This window comes from Mastigoproctus giganteus, chromosome 2 (genome assembly GCF_048544385.1).
Source record: "Mastigoproctus giganteus isolate SK-2022 chromosome 2, ASM4854438v1, whole genome shotgun sequence".
NCBI lineage: Eukaryota > Metazoa > Arthropoda > Arachnida > Uropygi > Thelyphonidae > Mastigoproctus > Mastigoproctus giganteus.
In genome coordinates this window covers 91,428,316-91,440,977 of record NC_143576.1, presented here as the reverse complement: position 1 = coordinate 91,440,977, position 12,662 = coordinate 91,428,316, and the positions used below count along the sequence as shown (strand labels likewise).

General features: G+C 35.9%; 1 protein-coding gene across 5 annotated transcripts in view; it reads left to right on the top strand.

Annotated features, from left to right (window-relative positions):
* Positions 1-12,662, top strand: part of LOC150089422 (GTPase-activating Rap/Ran-GAP domain-like protein 3) — a 503,165-nt gene that overhangs the window by 474,074 nt on the left and 16,429 nt on the right. For all 5 annotated transcript variants that reach the window (XM_090389444.1, XM_090389443.1, XM_090389447.1 and 2 more), the window contains exons 25-28: positions 1,059-1,139; positions 1,663-1,781; positions 4,488-4,605; positions 4,820-5,004. In XM_090389444.1, the coding sequence (XP_090245570.1) occupies positions 1,059-1,139; positions 1,663-1,781; positions 4,488-4,605; positions 4,820-5,004 (503 nt within the window). The remainder of the gene's footprint in view (positions 1-1,058; positions 1,140-1,662; positions 1,782-4,487; positions 4,606-4,819; positions 5,005-12,662) is intronic.

The window sequence follows — 12,662 nt, the reverse complement described above, 5'->3', positions numbered from 1 at the left end:
AAAGACCATAAATCTTGGTCCCCACAAGAGTTTGCTTCGTTATTGACATGTTGGATACACATGCAACACGAGATGACAAAATGAGCCTACTTTTCATCGTTTTGAAAGAAAAGGCCAGAATATCAATTTCGAACAACAACCAACTGCTTATAGTTTATATACACATAATTAACTAACAGAATTGCTTTTTTCATTAATATTTTAATATGATGTTAATTAATCCCATAATTAAATTCTGCTAATCTATAAGCTGAATTAATTGCTATTGATAAACACGCTATATTACTAAAGTATTAGTCCTGTAATAAAACTATAAGTGTCACATTAGTACTTGCTAAATATTAAGTCCCATTTATGACAGGGTGGTTGAGTTACCTCTGGCAGCATTCAAACTACAGATTTTGCTAACAACAGAGTCGAGACAGAGCATAATCTTTACATTTCCACCCAAAACGGCTAACTGCCAGAGTCAAGTCAACTTTTATAGACACATCCGGTCAGGAATCCAACTCAGACATTTTCCGGATGTGTTTGTATCTCCACTGCACCATAATGGAGTCAATAACAGAAACATGGATATAAGAACATTTATTAAAATTAAATCTCAATTGTAAATTCTTAAATTAAAAAGTAGCAATATAGATGAGACATAGAACCATCGCTACTTAAGACCACACTGAGTTTGCTCTTGGCAACAAATGAAACTCTTGCGAATTCAGGTACATCATTGCAATTTCTGAAAAAGTGGGTATTAGAGAAGATTTTCGGTTACCACGTGATATGTTTATGGCCACGTAATAAAAATTTTGTTCTTTTTCAATTCTTCAGTTGCTCTTAGTAAACCCATAGTAGTGCATCTGTTTGAAGTTTTATACACTTAAATTTTTACCTTTATGTTCGTTGGAAAGTATTCTATTGCTTTGGTTCCTTAAAGTTTAATTTTCCACAGCTATTGAGAAATCTTTAGATATGTTTTATCTCCTGCATAATGCATATAAATAAAACCATTCTCTACCAAGTATTACTGAAACTGTTCTTTTTTTCCCTCCTTTTTCCAGATTCGATTCATTTTCAAAAAATACGTAGCGCGAGCACAACGGATTTCGATTTCCAATGGAATTCTGTGCCAGAAGCAATTGGTAAGTACAGATGTTACCTTGGCAACCAATATTGCGTGTAGAATCATAAAAGAACTTTTTTCTCAATAAAGGCTTTATCGAATACTAAATAATGATCTTTGGTACGATGTTTCATATAATGTAGCTTGGGGGCTTGTAAACACACTGGAACCAGGTATGACAGCTAGTGGTTTACCGAATCTTAGAGTGAACCTATTCTAAGATTCCGTAAATGGAGAGAAAAACAGAATTGTACTGCCATTTTAGGAGGAACTTCAGAGTTTTTGTTGCCTTCAAATAAAGAAAGTATATTACGGATATTTGACAGCTTGTAAAAGCATAACTCTTATGTACAGTGCAAACTAAAAGCGTCTTATGTCTTCATTATGCTGCATTAAAGATGTCTATTTTGCATTCGCATATGCGCTATACATTAAATTGATAAATTTACAGTGCTAGTTTTTCTTTTCAAATGCAGTAATCAATTTCAATTATATTTCCAAAGATATTTTGAATAGACTTATTTCACCTTTGATTTTTGTAGTGTGTGCCTTTCCATATGTGCTGGCCTTTACTCTGGATACAATTGAAATTCGGTTGATTATAAATGGGAATCTCGTTCATAATATGGTAATGCCGAAGTTGAGGCTCATCACTTCAAAGGTAAGTACGTCAAAATGTTTATTATTGTTTTACGCGTTGAGGAAGAAATTTTATTCACATTCTAAGACAAGTTTCGATATTTATAAATATACCGGTTTGGTTTTAGACTTGTTTCTAGAAAACTAACGCGATGAAGTGATATCTATAGTCTGCCATGTCTTGTACAGGTTGTAACAGAAATTATGGACACGTCTAGTATTTTTAAATTGTGGGCCGTCAGATGAATTAATGCACTAAGGTTCAAAGATCAAATGTCAAAAGGTGGTATATCATCATGAATCTTTTTGATCATAAATTCCATAACGAAACTCAGAATACGCTAGTGTTCTAGGTTTCTTTATGGAATTTGAGTTTTAAACGAGGGCACTGTGAGAGACGGGGGTCAGATTAAATACGCTGTCATCATGACATAAGAAGATTAGGCTTAGGCTAGCTTATAGGGCTTTATTGCTAAAATCATATATAAAAGGATATAATTTTGTTAATAGAATACACAAATATTAAAATATGTCCTAGTTTCTGCCGCACCCTGTATAAGCAATGATGTTATATCATTTTTTTGATGTAGCTATAATTGCGAACCGAAGTTTGCACAGAAATATCCCATATTAAAACAAATCCCAAAGAGTTGCTCACTCTTACATTGTACAAATGTATATTACTCAAATGGACAGTCCTTTTTCATTGTATACAAACATTATGGGAGGTTCTCGATCACATAAGTTGTCTGTCCAAGATGGAGAGTCCTTTCCCGTGAAAGAGAAATAAACTTTTAATCATTATTACTACGTAAAAATGTTTCATTTGCACTAGTTGTACAGTATCTGTATGCGGTTTGATATTTTCTAGCTTTGGACCTAAGGATTTTTATCGCCTTAGAAGAACTGTGATGTTCTTCCCATGAACTTGAAACATGGAGAACTATCTCAAGGGAAGTTCAAGTTTGGCTAAGATTTATAACAGATCAGCAGGATGATGACTATGACAGCAAAATGGTAATTGACAACCAGGCAGCTCTCTGCCTCCCCAGCCTCAAGAACGACAATAACTTGGTAAACTGTAGACAGAAGCCTTCAGAAATGGGGAATCTATACAAGATGTTCATAGTCATGTTTCCCTACACTGACGCATTTTCTGGAGTCAGATGAGTCGAAATTCAGCCTTGAAATTGATTCGCGAAATGTTTTTTTTTTTTTTTTTTTTTCTATTGGAGAATGCGAAATATGCTCCCACCTGCAGACGCAGACTAAAAGGAGAGGAGGACCACTCGTATGGTAGGCGCAGTATGGCCTTAGTAGCCCTTGTACCATTAAACCTGCATTCTAGAAACAACCCCCGTGTTTTTGGTGGAGATGCCGAAGTCCTATGTAAGGCTTTTCAGAGGACTTTGGTCTCGAATTCAGTTTCATAGACAATAATGCTCATCCACACAAAGCTCAGCTGGTCACGAATTCCTTTCAAAGTAACTATATTCTTCAGATGAGGCGACTAGCCATATCTCCAGAACTAAATATTACTGGGCATGTCTGCGATGCTTCAAAGTAACGAAATACGTGTACCTGCCAAGCTCTCCCCAAAATCTTTAGGTGCTAATCTTGTAAAGGAATGAAGTGGGATTTTTTCCTAAAACAGCCGAGAGCTCCTTGTAATAGGTGATTGCAATCCGTATTAATTAAATCCCCGGAATTATGCAGAAATAATTCCTCAATTTTGGGTAGTCAATCTCATTCCATGATTCGTCAAAATAGTGGCCCATTTAATTTCGAACTACATTATATCGAGTCTTCTGATAATACTCTTCTTAATAGAATTCCATCAACTAAATATGTTTCTTGATATTTTCGGTTTTAATATTTAACTTTTGGATACCGGTGTAATTACGAGCAACTTTCTGGATGTATGAGACAAAGTCCCTCTAACCAACCACTAGTATAATAGGAAACTTACTAACAAAGCTCCCTACTCACTTAGTGTATTGTTCCAATACTGAGTCCATGTATGAAACACCGACTGAAGGCTGCTTTGTGGATCATCTCAATAATATGCATCTTTCTTATTAAATTCGGCATTTAAATAAAAGGTGAATGTCGAGTGTAAACAGAATTCACTTTTTGTGTGAATCTGCCGACGTTTTTTTTTTTTATCCCAAGACACAGGATAGAAACAGATCCATGGAATTACTGCCTTTTCGCTAAAAGATCACGAAATTTGATATCAACCCATTTCCCGAGATACAGATCCATGTCGAGTACAATAAATACGTGTACATTCGAGCGCAGCTTCCTCACAACTGAAATGAACTTGGCTGGAATTATGCACTCGCATATCAAACTGAAGGCTGAGATCCTCTGCTGCACTCAGCCGTTTAATGAGGGTGTAAGTCTCATTATTTTCTGAGGACCTTCCCATACTTTATATCTCAACATATTTCAAACGGAAATGAGGTAACGTCCACTTTTAACAGGAACACTTAAGGCCAGGAACATAAAAACATTCCACTGTATACCCGAAAGCAAAATGTACGAGTTTCGGATCTCGTAATGAAATAAATATAGCAGTAAAATACTCCAAGAACAAAATAATTCTTAGGTGATGCATGTTTAAGTGTAACTTGATGATTTTCGTAAATATATGACATAAATTTAATAAATACATGAAAGCTTAAATAGCATATCTTATTCCTCCCCTGAAATTCTCCTATTGCAGAACGACATCTTCTTTGGAAGCACAGCCCCAGAATTCTTCCAGATCCGAAGAGAAAGAGTAAAAGGTGACAAGGGGGAGAGGGACCCGAGTTTATCGCCTCCATCCTCTCCCCATGGAGGTAAAATAATTTTATTGAATCTAACAGAGTGAATGAATTAATAATATATCAGTTCAAGAGACAGAATTACTAAAATCATCATGAATTGCTATGCTCATGAAATGTCTTTATTTACGTGTTTTCTGCTATTATAAATTGTTCTTACTAATGTTATGGAAGAAAATTAAATCGTTATTAGCAATATAAGAACCAACTGATCTTTTCTTTATTTTAGGTCCTCCCAGTTTTGGTCCTATTGACAATATCAAGCCCCTAAGGATTTATAGGATACCATTTAGCTGTTTGACTGGTGGTTCCCCCTGTGTACGGCGTGTTCCAACTCCTTCCATACCTTCTCCTCAACCTATGCTCAATCCTCCAACATTGGGTGTAACCACGTACTTATCACCAGATGTTCAAGTAAGTCACCCATTACTTGTGTCACTACCCCTACTCCGGTTCTGTTCTGTTTAAAATAATACAAATATGTACTTTAAATATGTACAAATATGTACTCTGTACTTTAAACTCAGTGAATGAATGTTTACACTTTTAGTGACCAATCGGAGAACCTGATCATCTACCAATTTGCTTTTCTCTAGTGCCTGCGTAATTTAACTGCTAATCCCGATCCATAGAAAATCTGTAATCATAGAAAATATTGAGTAAGTGAGGGAAAGTTTCTTTAGGATATAAAATTAGAAATGAGGCGGATCCAAAAAACTAAACATAAGTTGGTTCACAGGTGAAAATGTTATTAACACCATAGTATTAGTTAGGTCAAATTATGTAAGGAAATGGATGACCGTTTCTACATCAGAAAAAAAAATAAAATAAGACGTAATATTCATATATTCCTATTCCACAAGGTAACCATCCAATTCTGTTTTGAATTTGCCACGCTCAGTCAGAGTGGAGGGCAATTTATTTCAGTGTTCGGAAACCCGATGCCCCTACGCGAACTTGATGAGACAGAGTCTTCTGAGATGTGTCCCCTGGTTCGTGTCTCACCAACGAGGGAGAACAGACCTTCCCCATTCATTTTACTTAACCCCTTCAGCGCTTTATGTACCTCAAACAGATCCTCCCCTTAGATGTCTACTTGTCAAATTTCGCAGTCCACACCTTCTAAGCTATTCTTCCTATCTGCATCGATTTGTACTCGTTGCTATGCTATTGTATTTGTGAGCATAATTCCGTGATTGTGTGACATTTATACCCGATATTAGTTTATTGAAAACACATCCATATAAATGCAGTGTTATAACACTTCATTTAACGGAATTATTTCAAAAAAGCCATCATTCTTCATACCCTTGTCTACTGTTTCTTAACTTTCTTTTTGAACGAGCTGCAATCCTCGATCCATTGCCAGTAAAAGAAACTTTATTCTCCTGTTGAAGACTTATGTTTCTGATTTATCATGGTACACTTCCATCCAAAGATATTCTTTGAGATCAAGTTGTAAGTCACAAACTTCTGGTTGAGAAACAGTCTTATGGGATAATGCTATATGTTGTAAAAACATATAGTATTATCCCATAAAAATCTAAAAATCAATCTGCAGAGACAAAAGTTGAGGTTTAATTTTTTTCTTAACTTTGATTTAAAAGTTAATGACAAATTTGTATTCAGAATTAGATTTTAAAAGGCAATTTCCAAAGGTTATTTGGACTTCGCCTGAAAATTAACTTCTGTTATTCGATTTTTTGTATCGTTTTCAAATTTTCATCTTTTGGTAGGATGCGTCTTCCATCAGTTTATACCTAACTGATCTATCAATTATAGGATGCTAAAATGGATAAAGAGATAGTTGACTGGAAGTAGGAGTGGATATAAACGGCCACAGCTTATATGTACTAGGATCTTGAATAGTGTCCCTCAGAATCTGAATTAGGAACATTATTGATTCAGGTATTCATGCGCAGAAATCTGATTGAGGTCTTGGCGGTTGTAAAAGGATAGGCATAACTGTAATCTGAGTATGGATTAGTGTTTCAAAAATTTTCCCTCTCTCAAATATCTACTTTTTACATCGATCATTAAGTAATGTGGACTAAAAGCGTTTTTTAATCTAAATATGGAGTGAAAATATAAAAATTGAATGATGCTCTCCGGTAATTGCTGTCCAAAGTTACAACAATCTCTTAAGAGTAAAGTCAAATATTTATGTAATACTATAAACACTATTTTCAACATCAGTTCCTAAAGGGGCCAGGAGTTCTTTATATATTTAATAAATAAAATTAGCTAACTTATATTCTCTTTTATTACCCATTGATATTTTTACAACATACATAGCTTTGAGCTTTCAAATTTGTTTAGCATTAAATAGGTTTACGCTTTAAGACTTGATTCTGCACTTCAGATATGCGAAAAAAGAATTGGATAATTTATCGTTACCCTAAGGAAATTTTTGGAATGATAATATCAATATCAGGTTCATAATCATACCCTCCGGTGATTCGTTAAGACCAACAACCAGTGAAAATTTTCTCTCACAATTTTTTCTATGGCCAATGTCTACTACAACTGTTTTGTAGTTAACAAGGTTCCTGCTTTGAGACTACTTTTTTCTGAACGGTCAAGAAAAATTCTAATGGTGTAGTCTGTCCTTAGAACTTCTCCGCACCACACAACCACAAAATGACTTCAAATAATAAATTCCAAAATTAATGTACCTAGCAAATGACCGTTATTCAAAGAAAAATTCATTGGTTCTATTCTGTGAATAGAACGGAACCAATCACCACACGCACAGTGTGGTGATTGGTTCTTTTTCAAACGTTTCCTCCGTGTTGCACAACTTTCAAAACAAAGCATTACAACCGTGATCGCTCTTTCAAGGATACTAGTCCCATCATAGGGGAGGTGGCCATCTTTATTTTTCCGGATCAGCCAAAAATAATACATCAATACAATTTTGCCCATTCCTTCTCATAATATTTTGAATCTAACAAAAACTCGAACACTCCATAAGATGTAGGCTAAACAATGGATAGCTTGAGTTCTAGAAGTTGCACGGCCATCGCTTTATACAGTTTTCAAATGCAATATTCTATTGTACTCTCTGGAGAATACAATAGAATATATTCCAGAATATATTCCAGAATATAGAGGTCGTTCAAGAAGGAAAAAAGTTTATTTGAACGTGATGCATACTATGGCCCGCTGTGAAATGAAATCAACACCAGTACGACAGTACTAAGAAAAGACGTTTGTCCTCTTTTCAGTTCAACTGGCAGGCCAGGAAAATATATCGAAATCGTCCAGCTTATTCTCATCTCGGCAATAACCGACCTTATTTTTGGGCTAAAAATAGGGAATTGATTCAAGAGAACAAATTCTCTAATTATCTTACAGAATATTCTTTGGTTTTCTTCACAGGGTCTTTTAGGTAAAAAAGATAGTGAAAATATTTTTAGTCATTGGGAATTTAGCCCCCCCCCCCCGTAGTCTTTAAATTTCACCATAGCTGAGACTTTTTGAGGCAAGAGACAAAAAACTTGAAATGTGCTGAGGACTAAACTTTCAGTTAATTTGTCTTATTGATAACGTCCATCTGTAAAGTTAGCCACCTTCAGAAATTCGAATCGCATTCTGGAAATTGGCTCACTTTTAAATGTTTCTATTGATAACAATGAAACATTCCTTCGCAGCATGATAAATCGCTGGACTTAACCCACTTACAACATCATTCCGATTCTGTGCATCAGAAATTCGTTTTTGGTTTGAGCGTCTTTCTACCGATGAACTCTATTTCTGGTTTCTGATGAACAATGCGTCTAATTTTATGTTGTCTATCTATTTCACTTCAGTTCCCATATTACATTTCCAGTTGACAGTTTGTTTTGGATGTCTTGTGCCTCAACACCTATGTTTTATTCCTTAAAACAAAAGACTGCATCTTTGAACGTCCCCGGGTGTCACCTGCCTCAGGCAGGTGACACGCGGGAGTCTTTACAGTCCAAAGTTATTACTGAAGTCCAAATGCTGTCTTTAACTTTAAATTCCCCGATCTCATCTAGTGATCCCCGAAGAAAACAGAGGTGAGGTGTTCTAGTAGTCAGAGGGATCTCACAGTAATGTGAACGCTCTGAAATTCCCTGTTGCAATAATATTGCTTCTGCAAGGACAACCCTTGATTTCCCCGTTGGGTATATATTTTATCTGCTTTCATAGTCAAATAGCCCGGGTCTAATGCTTTTCAGCTGTCAGTAATCTTATTTATAGCAAGTTTGTTTATATCAGAAATCTATAGAGAATAAAAAATTCCGACAGAAATAATGAACTTACCTGAAACAGGAAATTTTAAAACATCCGAAGAAATTGTAACGTATAAATGGTTTAGTGACTGAAAATTGCATAAAATAAGCTCATGGGCAACGCACTGAAATTGCAATGTTTTCAAAAAGCAAATGCCTTATTTTAAAGGGAATTTCTGTTCAAAAATAGCAAGTATGATTAATGAAACCGTCGAAAAATGTTATTGCGATCCTCACAGGATTTTTACTTTTTCTCTTCTTCAATATGAGACTGTACTTGTAAACAAAAAATAAATCTTTACTAATAATTGCATAAATCTATGATACATGTAGAAAACATATACTGAGCACAGTAGACTGTATAAAGTTAAGGTTTATTGAACCGTATGTTCTTCTTAAATTTCAGTGTCGTCTAATATTCAGCGTTCATTTCTAATTACAAATATTTGCGCATCAGTATTAATGTATAGTTATGGCACGCTATTTAATCACTTATATCTTGTCACTGCGTTGTTCTATCATTTGTGTCGATTTGTTATCTGTAATTTATCATTTTTATCTGATTTCAAGTTTGCGACTTTATTTTAATACAATAACAATTATAAATATTTCCTGAATACTTTAATGTTAAAATTACTGTGAGGTAGTGATTGTTATGCACCATTCAGTAAATCAAACAGAGAAAGAAGCATATCTGTCACGCTTCATTATTTTTAATGTCACAAAACGCTGTTTTGTGACATTTGTATGTGTGAGAGAGAGAGACCTTGCCACTTCGGGTATAGTTTATCAAAACATCTAAAAGTCGATCCCAATGTCAAGTTATAGCAATCGAGGAAACTGGAAACATGTCATGATGATCAACTTGATACCGGCCTTCAAAGCCCTTTTAGGTATCACAGTAGTTATAACACGGTCCCCCCCCAAACCCGGTGGAAAAGGCCTCAGTTCGATTGCCCTCAGTGATGTGAGGAATTATTATGGGCGTTTCCACAAACTGAGTTAGTCGGTCTTAGGTGAGCATATCACGGTTCTTCCTCGTGGAAACTGGAGTTATTCGTCTAGCAAACGGAAGGAAGGATATGTACATTACAGATACAATACCCTGACGCCCCATAGCCTCAGTTGCTTTCGTGCTTAACACACCAAATCTGACATCAAACACATTTTCATTGAAAGATGAATGTATTGTTGTAACTTCAAAACGATGGGCAACATTATGGCACAGTCCTTCTTAGCATTAAGCTGAAGAAAAAACCTTATCATATTAGGTTTACGAGAACAGCCACTTTCACCCAAGTGTTTCATTATGTACATGGATTGCATATGTTCTCTTGTCGGTTTGCTGAAGGAAACCTTTATATCCTCGTCCAACCACTATTAACTCCGGCACACAGTAATAAAGAAGCCCATAAAAGTTCCTTGCCTCAATGACGGGATTTGAACTCGGGTTTTTTCAGCATGCCATAACTATACTTTAATACTGATGCACAAATATTTGTAATTAGAAATGAACGCTGAATATTAGACGACACTGAAATTTAAGTAGAACATACGGTTCAATAAACCTTAACTTTATATAGTCTATATCGCATAATGGTTTGAACGCAGGCAATGAAAACTCCATTTTTTTCTATATTGTCCAGAGGGGACGCAAGTTCTGGATTAGTTTCCTCGACTTGACTCTAGCTAGGAGGAGGAACTGCGTTGGTCTTGAGCGACTGTTCAAGTTATCTTTGTCTAAAGCGATTTTTAGTTTGAATTTACAATTCCAACTGAAGGAGAAGCTCTCTCGAACAAAAGCGCAGGGTGCCTGATTTTTGAGATGACAGCAGATGGAGTTAAGTGTTCATCAAACACGAATAATTTTCATTCAGCCTTTAAATACTCTTAGTGCACAAAATTCCATGTATTCATCGAATGTTTATTGAACTTTCGTTTTTTTTTTTTTTTTTTAATATCTTCTCTTTGTCAACCAGGAGAAACCTACATCTTATCGCATTAACATCCATTCAGATAAATGTGGGGGGTGGTTCCCAAAGCTGATTTCGTATGATTGTTAAATATCACGTGAAGTCGTTCGGTAGTCTGGCGTAATAGACTTTCGGTAATAGTTTCGCCACTTACTGGGAGGACCTACTGCGCCCCTAATAAATCCGACAGAGGGCCCAAGGATTGTGTATATCTTAAAACGTGTATTCAAAAGAGGAAACTGTATACCTTAATGAAAGCAAGGAATATAATTACCCACCCTCATCTCGTTTCTTTCTCCCACAGCATTCACGGTTCCACTCTCGAAGGTGCTAGGAGATGTACATGCCCAGTCGAACTGATCTGTGGGTTGGTTTCGGTTCTCTCTTTCTTGCCATAAAACGATAGTGGATGGGACCCAAACCCAATACCTAAACAGCGAACAACGGTATAACTATAGAAAATATATAAGTATCTAATGGTCTGGATAAGCATAATATCCAACGCATATCAATCTCATGTCAGATCGATTGGTGGTGGTGGTGGTGGTGGTGCAGTAAGCCTTCTAATGAGCACTATTCTGTTCTCAACTCCTAAGAGTATGAAGCGCTCTAATAAGAAAAATTGAGTTGTTACCCCCCCCCCCAGCCAGATCCTCATATGAGTAGCGAAATGCTTCCTGTAAGTTTAGTTCTCTTCTGTACAATCAGTATCCTTAAACAACATTCTCAATGGGCATGAGAAAATGTTGCCCGGCTCTCTCTCTTAAGGTTATGCAATCTCCTATGCTTGATATTAATGAATTAATTTGTGTATTTGAGAAATAGCATGCATCATATTATCACTTAATATTTTCGGAACAAATATTTTAGATAATGAAACCACCTATTTCACTTTTGTTAATCTGCAACTTAACTTTTGGACACCAGTAAAGTTAGGTGTGTTTTAAGCACCAACATGAATACTGCTCTGAATATTTCATATTTATAATAGCCTTAATACTGTATACTTTTGGAGAAAAAAAACCACGTGAAGAAAACATCATGCCACTCTCGCACAAAACGCACTAACTCAGTCGCGCCATTGACTGCATTCGAATTATGACCTTTTCCGATGCAAGAATTTTGAAAAGCTTTCGACTACGATATATTTCAAGCTCAATCATTTCTACTGAGTCTCTTAAAATTGTCGACTGTGTCCCTGAAATGACGGTAGGATTATTTTCGATGGCCAAATAATTGTATTTATTTGCTGATCAAAAATACGTACACAGAAAGTGGACTAGCATTATCCAGTAGTATATCCGTCGCATTCAGTTATGTTGGAAAACAGGACTTCGATAAATAGGATTTAACCTACGTTCGGAAGAAAGTTACAACTGTAAGAAGGAGCTGCGCCTTGAAAAACAATGATAGCGCTCTTGAGGATAATTTGTGTCCACCAAAAATCAGGTAATGGAACCACATTGTTCTGAAACGTGTGGGAGAAACCAACAGAAATAGTCAAATGGAGAAAGTAATAGTATTTACCATGGTGAACTTTCATCGTGGCAATAACCTTCTTGCTATTACCACTCGTTATCCGGACAGTAGACAGTCTTTGTTTTATGCTTGTATATGCTACAGTTAAAACCCGAAATCGGTTACTGCCAGTTCTTGCTAGTGAAAACAAGAAGCTCCTAAAGTATACCACAAAACTAGTTTTGACTAGTAAGAACTAGAAACCACTGCACCTGCTAGTAAAAACCTAAAAAACCCAAGCGAAAAATGGTGCATGCTAAACATTACGTACACTGTTTTTCTCTGGAATCCGTCTCGAATTTGATGACGTAAACTAACATAA